The sequence below is a fragment of the Micromys minutus genome (genome assembly GCF_963924665.1).
Source record: "Micromys minutus genome assembly, chromosome: X".
Classification (NCBI taxonomy): Eukaryota; Metazoa; Chordata; class Mammalia; order Rodentia; family Muridae; genus Micromys; species Micromys minutus.
Window position 1 is genome coordinate 63,249,105 of NC_137970.1, and position 13,159 is coordinate 63,262,263.

The window sequence follows — 13,159 nt, forward strand, 5'->3', positions numbered from 1 at the left end:
CTCCCATGTTTCAGGAAGTATCTGGTCTTAGGAACTTGGCTAACATGTTAGAGAATTTTTTGTTTCATGGATTTCTTAGACAGAGGAATTAAAATAAAACTTAAACTTTCACATAATGAGTTCAAAATTGGCATGTGGAAGGACAGTCTGGAAATCCTGTAGTGTTTCCACAGATTACTTCTCATAGTCTATTATTCAGAAAACAATAACACAGTAACATTTACTTTCAAAGGTGAATGTAAAATGCAAATATTACTTGTATCAAAATAGAAAAAAAATATACAAATATCTGTTTTGAATAGTCAAAAGACTGTACAACAATTTAAACAATATATTAAGCTAAACATTTTGCAATGTAAATGTTTTATCCATTTTAGTTATTCTTTTCTTATAAATAACTTCCCAAGTGCAGTCTCCCCTCTCTATTCTCACCCAGTTATACCTCCTACACCATTTTCCCTAAGTCCACTATAACCCTACCTCTCTTCAGAAAATGGCAGGCCTTCCAGAGTCACAAACCAAATGTGTCACAATATATTAAAATACCATAAGGCACACATTCTCACATCAATGTTGTACAAGGCAAGGCAATCCAGTAGAAAGAAAAGGCTCCAAAATACAGGCCAAAGAGTCAGAAACATCATTCACTTCCACATTTTGGAATCCTTCAATAACCCTGTGACCTTACTTGCTGTCATTCATGTCAGTGGTCAGAGACCCTAATTCTTTCCTCCGTTTATGATAAAGATGGATTTTCATTCAAAATTATATGTTCACTATTCCTTGTTTGTTAGACATGCATCTATTTTGTTTTTTTTTTTTTTTTAAATTTGACTCCTTCCTATAAGGAAGGAAAAATGAATTCCATCTGCAAGAGAATCTTCAAGGAATGCCAGCCTGATACCAGTCATTTGACTTTTCCAGTTACCAAATTGTGAAACTGAAAGGTCTCCCTAGCCTGAAATTCCAATATTAACATGGGTAGGCAGAAATTAGGACATGGTAGCACTGGGATAAAAAGGGCTATATAAGCAAGTAACATCACAGGAGTGGCATAAGCTTGTGAAATAGAGGTTAAAAAGTTCACATTAGTAGAATAATTGTATAAGGTTCAGTCTTCATTCAGAAGACATCTGCTGAACCTGGGCCACCAGATACTTGAAGTTCCCCATGTAATAAGAGTTTCCTTCTGCACATGGGGCCTATTGGTCCTTCTCTATTGAGGTCCTTCTACATTGTTCCTTGGATCTATCTTATCCTTTTCAATGCTCAGGTTCTCTATTGCTTACTGTAGTGGTTCTATCTGGTGGTGTGTTGGGCTTCACATTGCAGCCTGGACTCCAAATGGATCCTTCTGGAAAAATGCAAGCATAACCTTGTTTTTGGACAGGAGTACCATGGGTTCCTTCCACTGACTAAAAAAGAGGAATGTTGGTTATCATCTGAAACATTAAGCTCTGTAGCAGAGAGGATATGTGCCAGTTGTTGCATCCAGGTTTGTAGTAAAGGGGGTTAGAGTGGCCAATTAGTATGTCATGCATCTAATAGACAATATAACACTTGGAGATGAGAAGTTTGATAGTGTTTCAAATGAACATGTACCAAATGGTATGGCTGTTTTTCATGTGTCAAGAACATCCATTGGACTAATGGGGAATCAACAAGTGTTCTGGGAGTAGCCAACAAGCCAACTAGCATTGTGGAGAGGTGTCAGGTACTTAGTACCTGAGAGGGTTTCTTTAATATTAAGGAAAGGAACCACTGCTCTGGTTTGGTCCCATTTTAGTGTTTGTTTAGATTGCTAGGCTCTTCTGTATGGTGCCATTGGATATTCTATTGGACAAATGCACTATTACTATTTGGGGAATATGTAAGCTTCTCTCCCTGTACTCTAAGCTTCACCTAGGACTGTAGAAACAACAAATTTTTCAGACAAGGGATATCTTGGTTGTTTCCAGTGTCTGGCTATTTAAAATAAAACTTTAATGAACATATTTGAAAAAGTGTCCTTGCAGTAGAACAGAGCATCCTTTCAGTATATGCCTACGAATGGATCTTGAGGTAGAACTATTTACAATTTTCTGAGAAACCACTGTGTTGATTTTCAAAGTGGCTGTGCAAGTTTACACTGCCACTAGCAATGGAGCAGTGTTCTTTTGCTTCGCATCATTTCCAGAATGAGGTCAATTATGTTAAAATCCTTAACCTTTCTGAGAGGTATAAGGTGAAAGCACAATGTTGTTTATACTCCCACTATTTTAGGATACAGAGGGTCAGGCTTGTTGGAAACTTTATTAGAAACACCTCATTGGGTTTGGAACATCTATTCTTGCTATCTTCTCAGTAGTGCGATACTGGACATTTTTTTTTCACTTCGGGTAACAAATAATTGTCTAATTGTACTCTTGAACAGCTCAATAGGAGGAAATGCATGCTTATACTTCAAGCCTAACAAACTGTCCATGGTTTGTTAAGTTATAGAACATACTGCAGAAAGTACTACTCCCACTTTTCTAAGTAAAAAAAAAATATTTAACTGTATTCTAAGTATCATTCCTTATATACAAAGTTAAGTGCTATTCTTAACTTTAATCAAAAAAGGTGCTTTTTTAGTAGCAGAAACCATTACACTGATCTAGGATTGGCAAAAACATAGAGAATGGCATACCATGGGGTATCCGACACCTACTGCCGCCCCTACATCTATGTTTAAAGATATTTGGTGAAAGAGTGACAGAAAAATTATAACAGTCAGAAAAGCAAGACATGTACTGCCGCATGGTATCTTCCACAAATAAATACATGGCTGCACTCATGATATTTTAACCTAAATTACGATGCAAAATGGCAAAAATAGTTAAGAAGTTGCCATTGATGTGGAAAATATTACTAGGGCCTACCTTTCTTAAAAGCTACAGTGGCTGAGAATATAGCATGGATAGATGTTCTTTGGGTACAAGTCCCATGAAAGGTTGTAAAATCTCAATTGCTAAGAAGCTGTCATGTATCTCAAATGTTAGTGGAGGTAGCAACAAATTTTTAAATGGGGACATTACATAAAGTGTGAAAATGATGTAAATACAAATCTTGTATAAGAAAAATTTAAAACCCTGAAATTTAAATATTATGATTAAAACACTCTAATAAATAGGTAATGGTCTCTACACTGGGTTTGAAATAGTCAAGAAAAATAAATACAGGTAAAAGGATATGGGTGATTAATATATGCCTAATATTTGAGTTGTTTTTGATCATGAGGCTGGGCTTGCTCCCACTGATGGCAGAGATAGGAACAGTAGTTCTTCATATAATTCTGTGTTGACGTTGAACGGGGCCTATGTGTTCTAAAATTATCTCCTAAATACTCATAAAAATATCTATAATACCCATAAGGTACAATTAAACAGGCCTCTCCTCTCCTTGGAATAATCCGCCAAAGTTTCTTTAACTAAACTATTTGACAACCTTTTTCTTAATTAGTCTGTCTCTAATATTTTTTCTTCAAGATGACAAGTGTCTAGTGACTATCCCCAATTATATATCTACTATAATTTTAATGAACATATTTATCCAAAAGCAATGTAAAATTAAAGGAGAAATGTTGACTAATAAGAATATACTGTTAAAAATCTTGAAAATATATGTAATAAACTTAGTTTACTGCTATGTATTGTTTAAGAGTAGATATAAAGATTCATGGATTGCTTGTTTTACTTTAATTATCCAAATTATGATTAATATAAATACTTTTTAGCATTTTTGTTTTTTGTGTTTATTATTTTAATTTTCATGGCTATATATTGTAAATTCCTAGAGGTGCTCAAGTGGCCAGGCCATTCCAATAAGGTTACCAATTGTCATGTTCCACCCATAGAACACTCTAATTACATAACTGCCAGACGAAGCCCTTTCTTTTCAGAAAAATGCCCAGGCTCTGGACTTCAATTCCCAACAGTCGCCACTCTGAAAAACTTCACTTTGAAAAACTTCCTAAGCCATTGTCCCACCAAAATTCTTGTGTTCTGCTCAGCAACTCGCACAGAAACAGAGGCAGCCACTTTTCTGGGCTTTTCCCTCCTAATACATTTCTTGTGTGAGGTTTGTATAAGTTTATTGTGGTATGACTTTGTATTATTCCTTAGCTGGGGACTGCCAGAATACCTTCCCATATATGCTGTCACGTGTATACATTATAATTTAACATGTCAGTCAACTACTGTGTCCTTTTATTTCCCTAGTGTTTCAGAAGCCAACTCTCCCACAGTTTAATGCTTCCTTTAAATACTATTTTTTATTTTTTATTTCAACTTTTAATTACAAAAATTCATTTTCAAAATGTTGAATATTTCTACTCTCTCTCTCTCTCTCTCTCTCTCTCTCTCTCTCTCTCTCTCTCTCTCTCTGTCTCTCTCTCTCTCTCATACACACACACACACACACACACACACACACACACACACACACAAACATACAAATCATTTTAATTGTATAACTCTTCTCTCACAATTTTTTTCAATTTCATTAGATATTCTCTGTATTTACCTTTCAAATGTTATAACCTTTCCCCCCCAATCCCTCACTCCTCTGCCTCAACTTGTTTCCATGAATGAGCTCCCTCTACCAATCACTCTCTCCACCCCAGTGCCTTGTCTGGTTGATGATGTTGTTCTTCCCATGAAGTTGCAAAACTTTCAGCTCCTTCATTCCTTTCTCTAGCTCTTTCATTGGGTTCCCTGTGCTCAGTCTGATGGTTAGTTGCAAACATCCTCCTATGTATTTATATGAGCCTGGCAGAATCTCTGAGAAGACAGCTATATCTAGTTCCTGCCACTAAACACTTCTTGGTATCAGCAATAGTGCTTGGGGTTGGTGGCAGCATATTGGGTGGTTTTCCAAGGTAAGGAAGCCTCTGTAGATCTTTTCTTCAATCTCTGCTCCTCTATTTGACTTTGTATTTCCTCCCCTGTGTATTTTGTTCTCCCTTCTAAGAAAAACTGAGGCATGCACATTCTGTTCTTTTTTGCAGCTTCATAAGTTTTGTGGATGGTTTCTTGGTTATTCTGAGCTTTTTGGGCTAGTATCCACATATAAGTGAGTACATACCATGAGAGTTCTTTTGTGATTGGGTAACATCACTCAGAATGATAGCTTCAAGTTCCATACATTTGCCAGGAATTTTGTGAACTCATTTTTAATAGCTGAGTAGTACTCCACTGTGTATATGTACCAAAATTTCTGTACCTTTTAAATATTATTAAGAATTCTCCGAGTTGAATTACATCTGTCCATATGCCAGTAGGCATGTGGCCATTCACTCAGGCATGGACAACCTACTACTAGACACATACATAATGAAATGTAATTCTCCTTCTGCCCAAGCCTATCAATTGAAAATATTTCCTCACTTGGTATAAAGTCATCAGTACCTCCCTCCTTTATCCATAATAGAATTTTAACTAGCATGACATTGTGAATTTCCTGAGTAGATAATTCGAGATGTTGGGACAGAATACATATTGCAAGCATGTTATATGCAACTGTCAGCATTCCACAAGTCTCCTTCACATATTCTATCTATATGACCTTCCTTTCTATAGCATTCCCTGAGTCATGTGTGCTTTCTTTATTTTATTTTTGGAGGGGGACTTGCTTGTTTGTTGTTTATTTTGAAGAAATTATTAATTTGTTATTATAAAAAATGTAAAGAAAGACCATTTGACTCTCAAGTTAAAGTTTCAGAGAAATCATTTAGGACAAAATGATAAAAAATGTATCTCTGAATTTTAATATTTCATTTCAGTAGGTATTTTATTTTTATTTTTATTTTTGGGAGACACATTTTCTCTATGTAGTCTTGGCTGTCATTGAACTTGCTCTGTGGACCAGGCTGGCTTCTCACTCAGAGATCTGCCTGCCTATGCCTACCAAGTGCTGAGATTAAAACCATGTGCCACCAGTGTGTGGCTCTAAAGACAATAATAAAATATCACATAAATCTACATACAATACTCTTAAACATAATTTTTCATATAAACTCCAGTTTCATTTCCATCAGTTTGATGACAAGAAACAGGTATCATTCTGTTCAATTTCCAGGGTTGTGTTTCAAAGGGGGAAAAATAAATAACATTGAACATTGGAAGTAGAATGATAAAAATATTAAATTTTGTCAGTATTTTGTTCTTTTTTATGATTGTAAGGAAAATTCTTCCTTAGCTATGAGCAATTTTTCACATTCTGTAACATTCCATAGATCCCTTGTATCATCTCATCTTTCATCTCTGCCCCCCCCCTCTCTCTTCCTCCCCTTTCCTCCCTTCCCCCCTCCCTTGAACATATACATATTATAAAAACTCCACAATTCGGAATTGACTATTTCTAAGTAAAATATTCTGCTTAATATATTTTGTTTTTAAAATTTGTAATATTATAAATGTCTAATACCATGCTGTAACTTCTTTCAAACAGATATTCTTCCTGGTAATAATAATTTCCTCAAAGTACAATGCACTCAGTAAGTAATTCATTGAAGTTACATTTCAAATGTAAATACAGAGAGTATCTAATAAAAAGTAGGACTTCTAATTCTTATTTTATGCAGCTTTACATGATATTTTATCATTGTTATTTATTAGAGAAATGTGTTAACAGTGACATTTATGAAATCCTTTTATTCAACTTTATTTTTTTTTTGGTTGAAATGTTCAACCTGCATAAACACAGATGAACAATTATTGTTATAGTATTCCTCTGCATTTTCTTACCCTGACAACTTTACCCTGCCAGTGACTTTGTGTTGTGACACCTGATAAATTAGAGATAGGAGTCCAGCTTAGACAATGCTATTTTGGAGCATCTGTGACACATATCATGAATCACTTTCTGACATGCTGTAATGAAAGATCAATAATGTTTTCACAGAAAGAATCTATAGTGTCTTATCAATAAGAGGTTCAATTAAAATACAGAGGACATACCAATCTTCATTCTACCTTAAGGGATTAATGTTATTCCTTTATTTTTTCTAAATCATTTATGAATATTAAATGTTGCAGTGGCAGATGTAAGTTCAGCGATTGCTAGAGACTTTTAGCTAGTATTTCAGTAAAAGAAGGATTTCATGACTCTTCTTTGCCTGCTTTCACTGACTTGCCAGCACATTTATTGGAACCTATCACTCGAGGATTCCAGCTTATAGAGAAGACCAGCTGAAACGACTAGCCTTGTGGGACTGAGAAGCTACTAGGTACTTGGACTTCCATTCACAGCTACTCACTGTTGGGTTCATTGGAATACAGACTTATTGGCATATGTGAAAGCCATGAGGAAGGACCCACCCACGCTCTAGCAGCTGGCAAGAAGAAGCCTGCTGAAAGATGAAGCCTTGACCATCTCTGCTATGCAGGACCTGCCCATGCAACTCTTCCCACCATTGTTCAAGGATGCATTCACTAGCAAACAACTTAACATCCTTAGGCACATGGTGGCAGCCTGGCCCTTCCCCTGTCTTTCTGTGGGAGCCCTGATGAAGGCTCCTCAACTGAAGACTCTAAAAGCTGTGCTAGATGGCCTTGATTTGCTGATGACCCAAAAGGAACGACCTAGGAGGTGGAAGCTACAAGTGCTTGATTTAAGAGATGCCTACCATGACATCTGGAATGGCTGTGCTGGAATTCAACATGTTCTCTGCTCTCCATATGTAATTGGCAAGACCCAACCAGTGAGGAGTCACCCCATCCTTGGGGAGAAACATACCCTGACTATATTGTTAAACCTCTCGATCATGTCCCACCGTCCCTCCAAATACCTAAACTATTTTTATCACTGGGCCAAACCAAGAAAAGACGTGGTACAGGTGATATGTCAGAAATTGGAGTTTTGTGTGGTTCCTGCCTATAACCTGATGCATTTGTTGGAACTTTTTGATCCAAGCACAATCAAGGAATTGGAAATAAACACATGCTGGGACATGCATGCCCTTTTATTGCTATTCCCTCACCTGGGCCAGATGAAAAACCTCCAGAAACTACTTTTCAAGGAAATCTGCATACCTTCCGGGTGTCCTTGCAACAAAAAGCTTAAGTCCTGGTGTGTTTCAGAGATTGTTCCCCAGTTCTCCAAACTGCATAAGCTCCAGCATCTCTATTTGAATAATGTCTGCTTCCTGTATGGATGCCTGAAACAAGTGCTTAGGTGCTTGGAGAATCCATTAGAGACCCTTGCTATAACTCACTGCATGCTCTCACAATCAGATATGAAGTATCTGTCCCAGTGTCCAAGTATCCATCAGCTCAAACACCTGGACCTGAGTGGTGTCCCTTTTCTAAATTTACGTCATCCATTTCTACAAAGCCTGCTAGAAAGACTGACAGCTACTCTGCAGACATTGAAATTGAAGGGCTGTATGATCATGGACTTTCAAATCAATGGCCTCCTGCCTGGGCTGAGGCAGTGTTCCCAGCTCACTGAAGTCAATTTAGTGAAGAACTTCTTGTCCATGGACAGTCTGAAGAACCTGTTGCAGCATACAGCCAACCTCACACAGCTGACCCTGGAGAACTACCCTGCCCCTGATGAGGTCTATGATGACCTTGGTGATGTTATTCCAGAGAGATTTATACAACTTTGTTCTGAGCTTATGGACACACTGAAGGAAATAAGGCAGCCAAAACAGGTCTACTTTGTAAGTAAGAGATGTTCAGATTGTCATGACTACTTTATATATAATTTGGAGGTCACACTATGTTCTTGTTGGCAAGAAATATGAAGGGGGCATTGCTGGGCTTTCATAAATGAAAAGCAGCCCTCAAGTGACTCATTACAGGCATAGACCATGTGTATTCAAGCATTTTTAGATGTACTTGGTGTGTTCAAGCATTTAAGATGCACTTGGAATAAAGAATTATTTCATTTAAAAAAAAAGAAGGATTTCATTTCTACTGAAAAAATGTAGCTATGCTCATTATTTTATCTCCTGAAAGTTTATCTTAAAAACAGCATAATCGGCATGTTTTTTTGTTTTGTTTTGTTTTGTTTTGTTTTCTCTCCAACAACTTTATTTTAAAAAAATTCAGTCAATATTTAAAGTATTGGTTTTATATTATAAATAACATTGTATTTTCTAAAATACAAATGGCTTGTCCTTAAAGAAATTCAATGCTCTCCACAGACATATACAATTTTGGTAATTAATATGGACAAAATAAAAGTTTTAAAGAAGATAAGACAAGATAAAATTGAAAGCATCATTTAAGAGTTTAAATTTATTCATAATCAGTATTGAACAGTGAAATATTTTGAGAATGATTAATATATTATAAGAATGTTGAAAAAGAACAATTTGATGTTAGCAAAAGTGATTTATTTGAAGGAAAAGAAATATAAATTTAGGAATTCTTTCTTTTTCAATAATATAGAACAAATACTAAGTTCACTTTCAGTTACTAAATCACACAAGAAGTTATTCACAAGAAAATATACACATGTGAGTATTTTTAAGTTAGTTAAACAGCAAAAACACTAGAAATATTTTAGTGTTCAGCACTGATATAGATATTTTAAGTAATATTTGGCAAGGGCATAGTGTAGTTTAAAATATTGACAGAGAATAATTCTTAATTTCTTAAAACATAAACTAAGTGTCTTGCATTCCTATAAATATCATTACTCTAAGGTCACAGACATCAACATGAGAAGTACTTTGCCCTTTTATGTTCTACAGTCTAACAATTCAGAAGACATGCAAATAATCATAAGTAATATATTATCAGATATGCTAATACACTGATGGATCTTCATGAACATTGACACCCTTAAATGATCCATGGTTACTTCAGTATAACAGTAAGTACTACTACTGAGAAAATTAAAGTTTAAAACAAGCAAATTTTGTATAACGAAATCTTGTTTCAAGTATTGCACTCATAGCATTTTGTATATTTGTTAAAAAGCATGTAACAATATGAGTATACATAGTACTATGATGTAGTAAATCAAATTAATATAAACAATACTTTATATATCATTTTATATAATTAAAAATTCTTATTTTTTGCCTTGTCAATTTTCAAGAATACTCTGGTTCCCTGGTAAACATATTTAAACTATAGGTACTATGTTTAAAATTAATGTCACCTTATGTTTTCTCCAGCAAATTGGATGGTTCAAAGTTTCTATGTGTTTTTTTTTTTTTTTGAGAGGATAAATATGGCAAGAAGCATTTATAAAATGTTAAAATTATTGAGAACATCCTCAAACTAACAAAGGGTAAAACTACCATACCATGGAGCCATCTATTTTTTATCCAGTTTCTGACTATTATGAATGTAGCTGCTATGAACAGAGTGGAGCAAGTGCCTTTGTGGTCTATTGATGCATCTTTTGGATAGATATATTACTGGTTTTATGAGGAATTGCCAGATCAATTTCCAAAGTTCTGCAAATTTGCACCCTACTAGCAATGGATGAGTGTTTCTATTGTTTCACATCTTCCATAGCATGCACTATTATTTGAGTTTTTGACATTAGCCATCCTGACATGTGTAACATTGAACTACATAGTGGTTTTATTTACATTTCCTGACTCAGGACTGAAAATGTCTTTAATAGCTTCTTGGCCATTCAAGATTCATCTGTTGAAAATTTTCTCTTTAACTCTGCATCCCATTTTCAATTCAGTTGTTTAGCTTAGGTTTGTTGATGTCAAAATTCTTGTATTCTTTATATATTATGTGTATGAGTCCTTTGTCAAATGTAAACTTAGTGAAGAACTTTCCCCATTATGTAGGCTGTTGTTTTATTCTATTGATGGTGTTCTTAGTCTTGCATATATTCTTTTCATTTTCTGGAGGTCCAGTTTATTAACTGTCAATCATAATGCCTAAACTATTGTTGTGCTTTTCAGGAATTTGTCTGCTGTGCCAATTAGTTCAATCCATTTTCTATTATCTCTTCTGTTAAATATGTGTCCAGGTTTATGCCAATGTCATTGATTCATTTAGGCGTGAACTTGTTCAGGGTGGTATATATGTCTATCTTGGTTCTTCTGTATTCTGGCATACACTTAAAACAGTACTATTTGTTAAAGGTGTTTCCTTTTTTTTTCAATTGTACGGTGTTGGCCACCTTGTCAAATATCAACAATCCTTATGTATGTGGATTTATCTCTGTTTCTTTATTTCTATTCCATTTGTCAGCCTGTCTATATTTATGCCAATACCATGTGTTTTTTTTTTATTAATATTACTCTGTGGTATAGTGTGAAATCAGAGATGCTGATGCTTCCAGATATACTTTTATTGTACAGCATTTACATAGATATTCTTGGCATTTTTGTTTGGTTTTTTTTTTGTTGTTGTTGTTGTTTCTTTATATAAAGTTAGACATTGCTCTTTTGAGGTCTGTAAGAATTGTCTTGGAAAATTTCATGGCATGTACATTTAATTTGTGCAAGCTAAGGAAACTTTTACAAAGTTAATACTACAGAGTCATGAGCATGAGGTATCTTTCCATCTTCTTATATCTTACTCAATTTTTCTCTTTAGCAAATAGAAATTTGTGCCATAGAGGTCTTTAACTTGTTGGGCTAGAGTTATATCAAGATGCTTTCTGTTATTTATGGCTACTGTAAAAGAGTGCTGTTTCCCTAATTTCTGTATCATCCTATTTATTGTTTGTGTAAAGGAAGACTACTGATTTTTTTTTCTTTTTCATTTAATTTTTTATCCAGCCATTTTGCCACATACATTTATCAATTGATGAGTTTTTGAAAGTGTTTTGGGGGTAACTTATGGATAAAATCATACCATTGGTCAATAGCAATGCTTTGACTTTTTCTTTAACAAATACTTGTTTTTGGATATTCCCTGTAATTTACATTTCAAAAGTTATTCCCATTCCCCCATTCCAACCCTGTTGTCCCACTCCACTTGCTTCCATAAATGGGCTTCTTCTCCCAATCACTCTCTCCACCTCAGTCTCTTGGCATTCTCCTACACTGTGAAAATGTGCCATTACTGGACCAAAGCCCCCTTCTTACATTGATGCCAGAAAATACTATCCTCTGCTACATATGCAACTGGAGAAAAGAGATACAAACTGAGTGGATAGCCTTGCCTTGTTCCTGATTTCATCTGGAGAGCTTTAAGTTGCTCTCCATTTAATTTCAAGTAAGTTATTGGCTTACTGTGTATTACCTTTATTATGTTTCAGTACATTTCTTATATCCCTGATCTCTCCAAGATATTGGATTCTATCAAAAGATTTTTCAGAATCTAATGAGATGTTCTTTTTTTGCCTTTGAATGTGTTTATGTGGTGGATTATATTTAAGGATTTTCCTATATTGAACCACCTACATTAAGGGATGAAGCCTGCTTGATCATGGTGGATGATGTTTTTAATGTGTTCTTAAGCTATGTTTGTGAATATTTTTGAATAAATATTCATAAAGGAATATGGTGTGAAGTTTTATTTTTGTTGAGCCTTTGTGTCTAAGTGTCAGAGTGAATATGGTCTCACAGAATGAGTTTGACAATGTTCATTCTGTTTCATTATGTGGAATAGTTAGAGAAGAATTGGTATTAGTTATTATTTCAAATTCAAGTAGAATTCTGAATGAACACTTTCTAGTCTAGACTTTGTCTAAATTGAGACAGCTTACTTAAGCACTATAAGACATTTACTATAGTTTGCCTAACATTTATTTAACTTGCTATCTATCATTTAGAAAATCATCCATTGGGTTTATATTTTTCAATGATGTAGAGTATAATTATTTGAAGTAAGACCTATTAATTCTTTGAATTTCCTCAGTGTTTGTTATGTTGTTCTTTTCAATTTTGATTTTGTTAATTTATGTACTGTCTTTAGGTGTTATGTTCAGGTTGTTTAAGGGTTTATATATCTTGTTGATTTTCTCAGAGAACCAGTTCTTAGTTTCATTGATTCTTTATATTGTTCACTTTGTTTTAACCCTGATTTTGACTATTTATTGATTTCTATAGCTCTTTGGTGTTTCAGGTTCTTTTTTTCCCTAGAGGTTTCAGAGGTGCTTTAAACTGATAGCATGAGAGCTTTCCAATTTCTTTATGAACACATCTAATTCTATGAGCTGCCTTTTAGCACTGATTTTGTTGTGTGCCACAAGTTTGGGTATGTTA

The 13,159-nt window shown here is 34.8% G+C and overlaps 1 protein-coding gene across 1 annotated transcript; it reads left to right on the plus strand.

The window, feature by feature from the left end:
- Nucleotides 1-7,321: 7,321 nt before the first annotated feature.
- Nucleotides 7,322-8,767, plus strand: LOC308414993 (PRAME family member 12-like; the record flags this gene model as incomplete). The annotated part of the gene is given in 2 exon segments (XM_080910130.1): nucleotides 7,322-7,345; nucleotides 7,349-8,767. Coding segments are annotated over 2 exon segments (1,443 nt in total).
- Nucleotides 8,768-13,159: the final 4,392 nt, after the last annotated feature.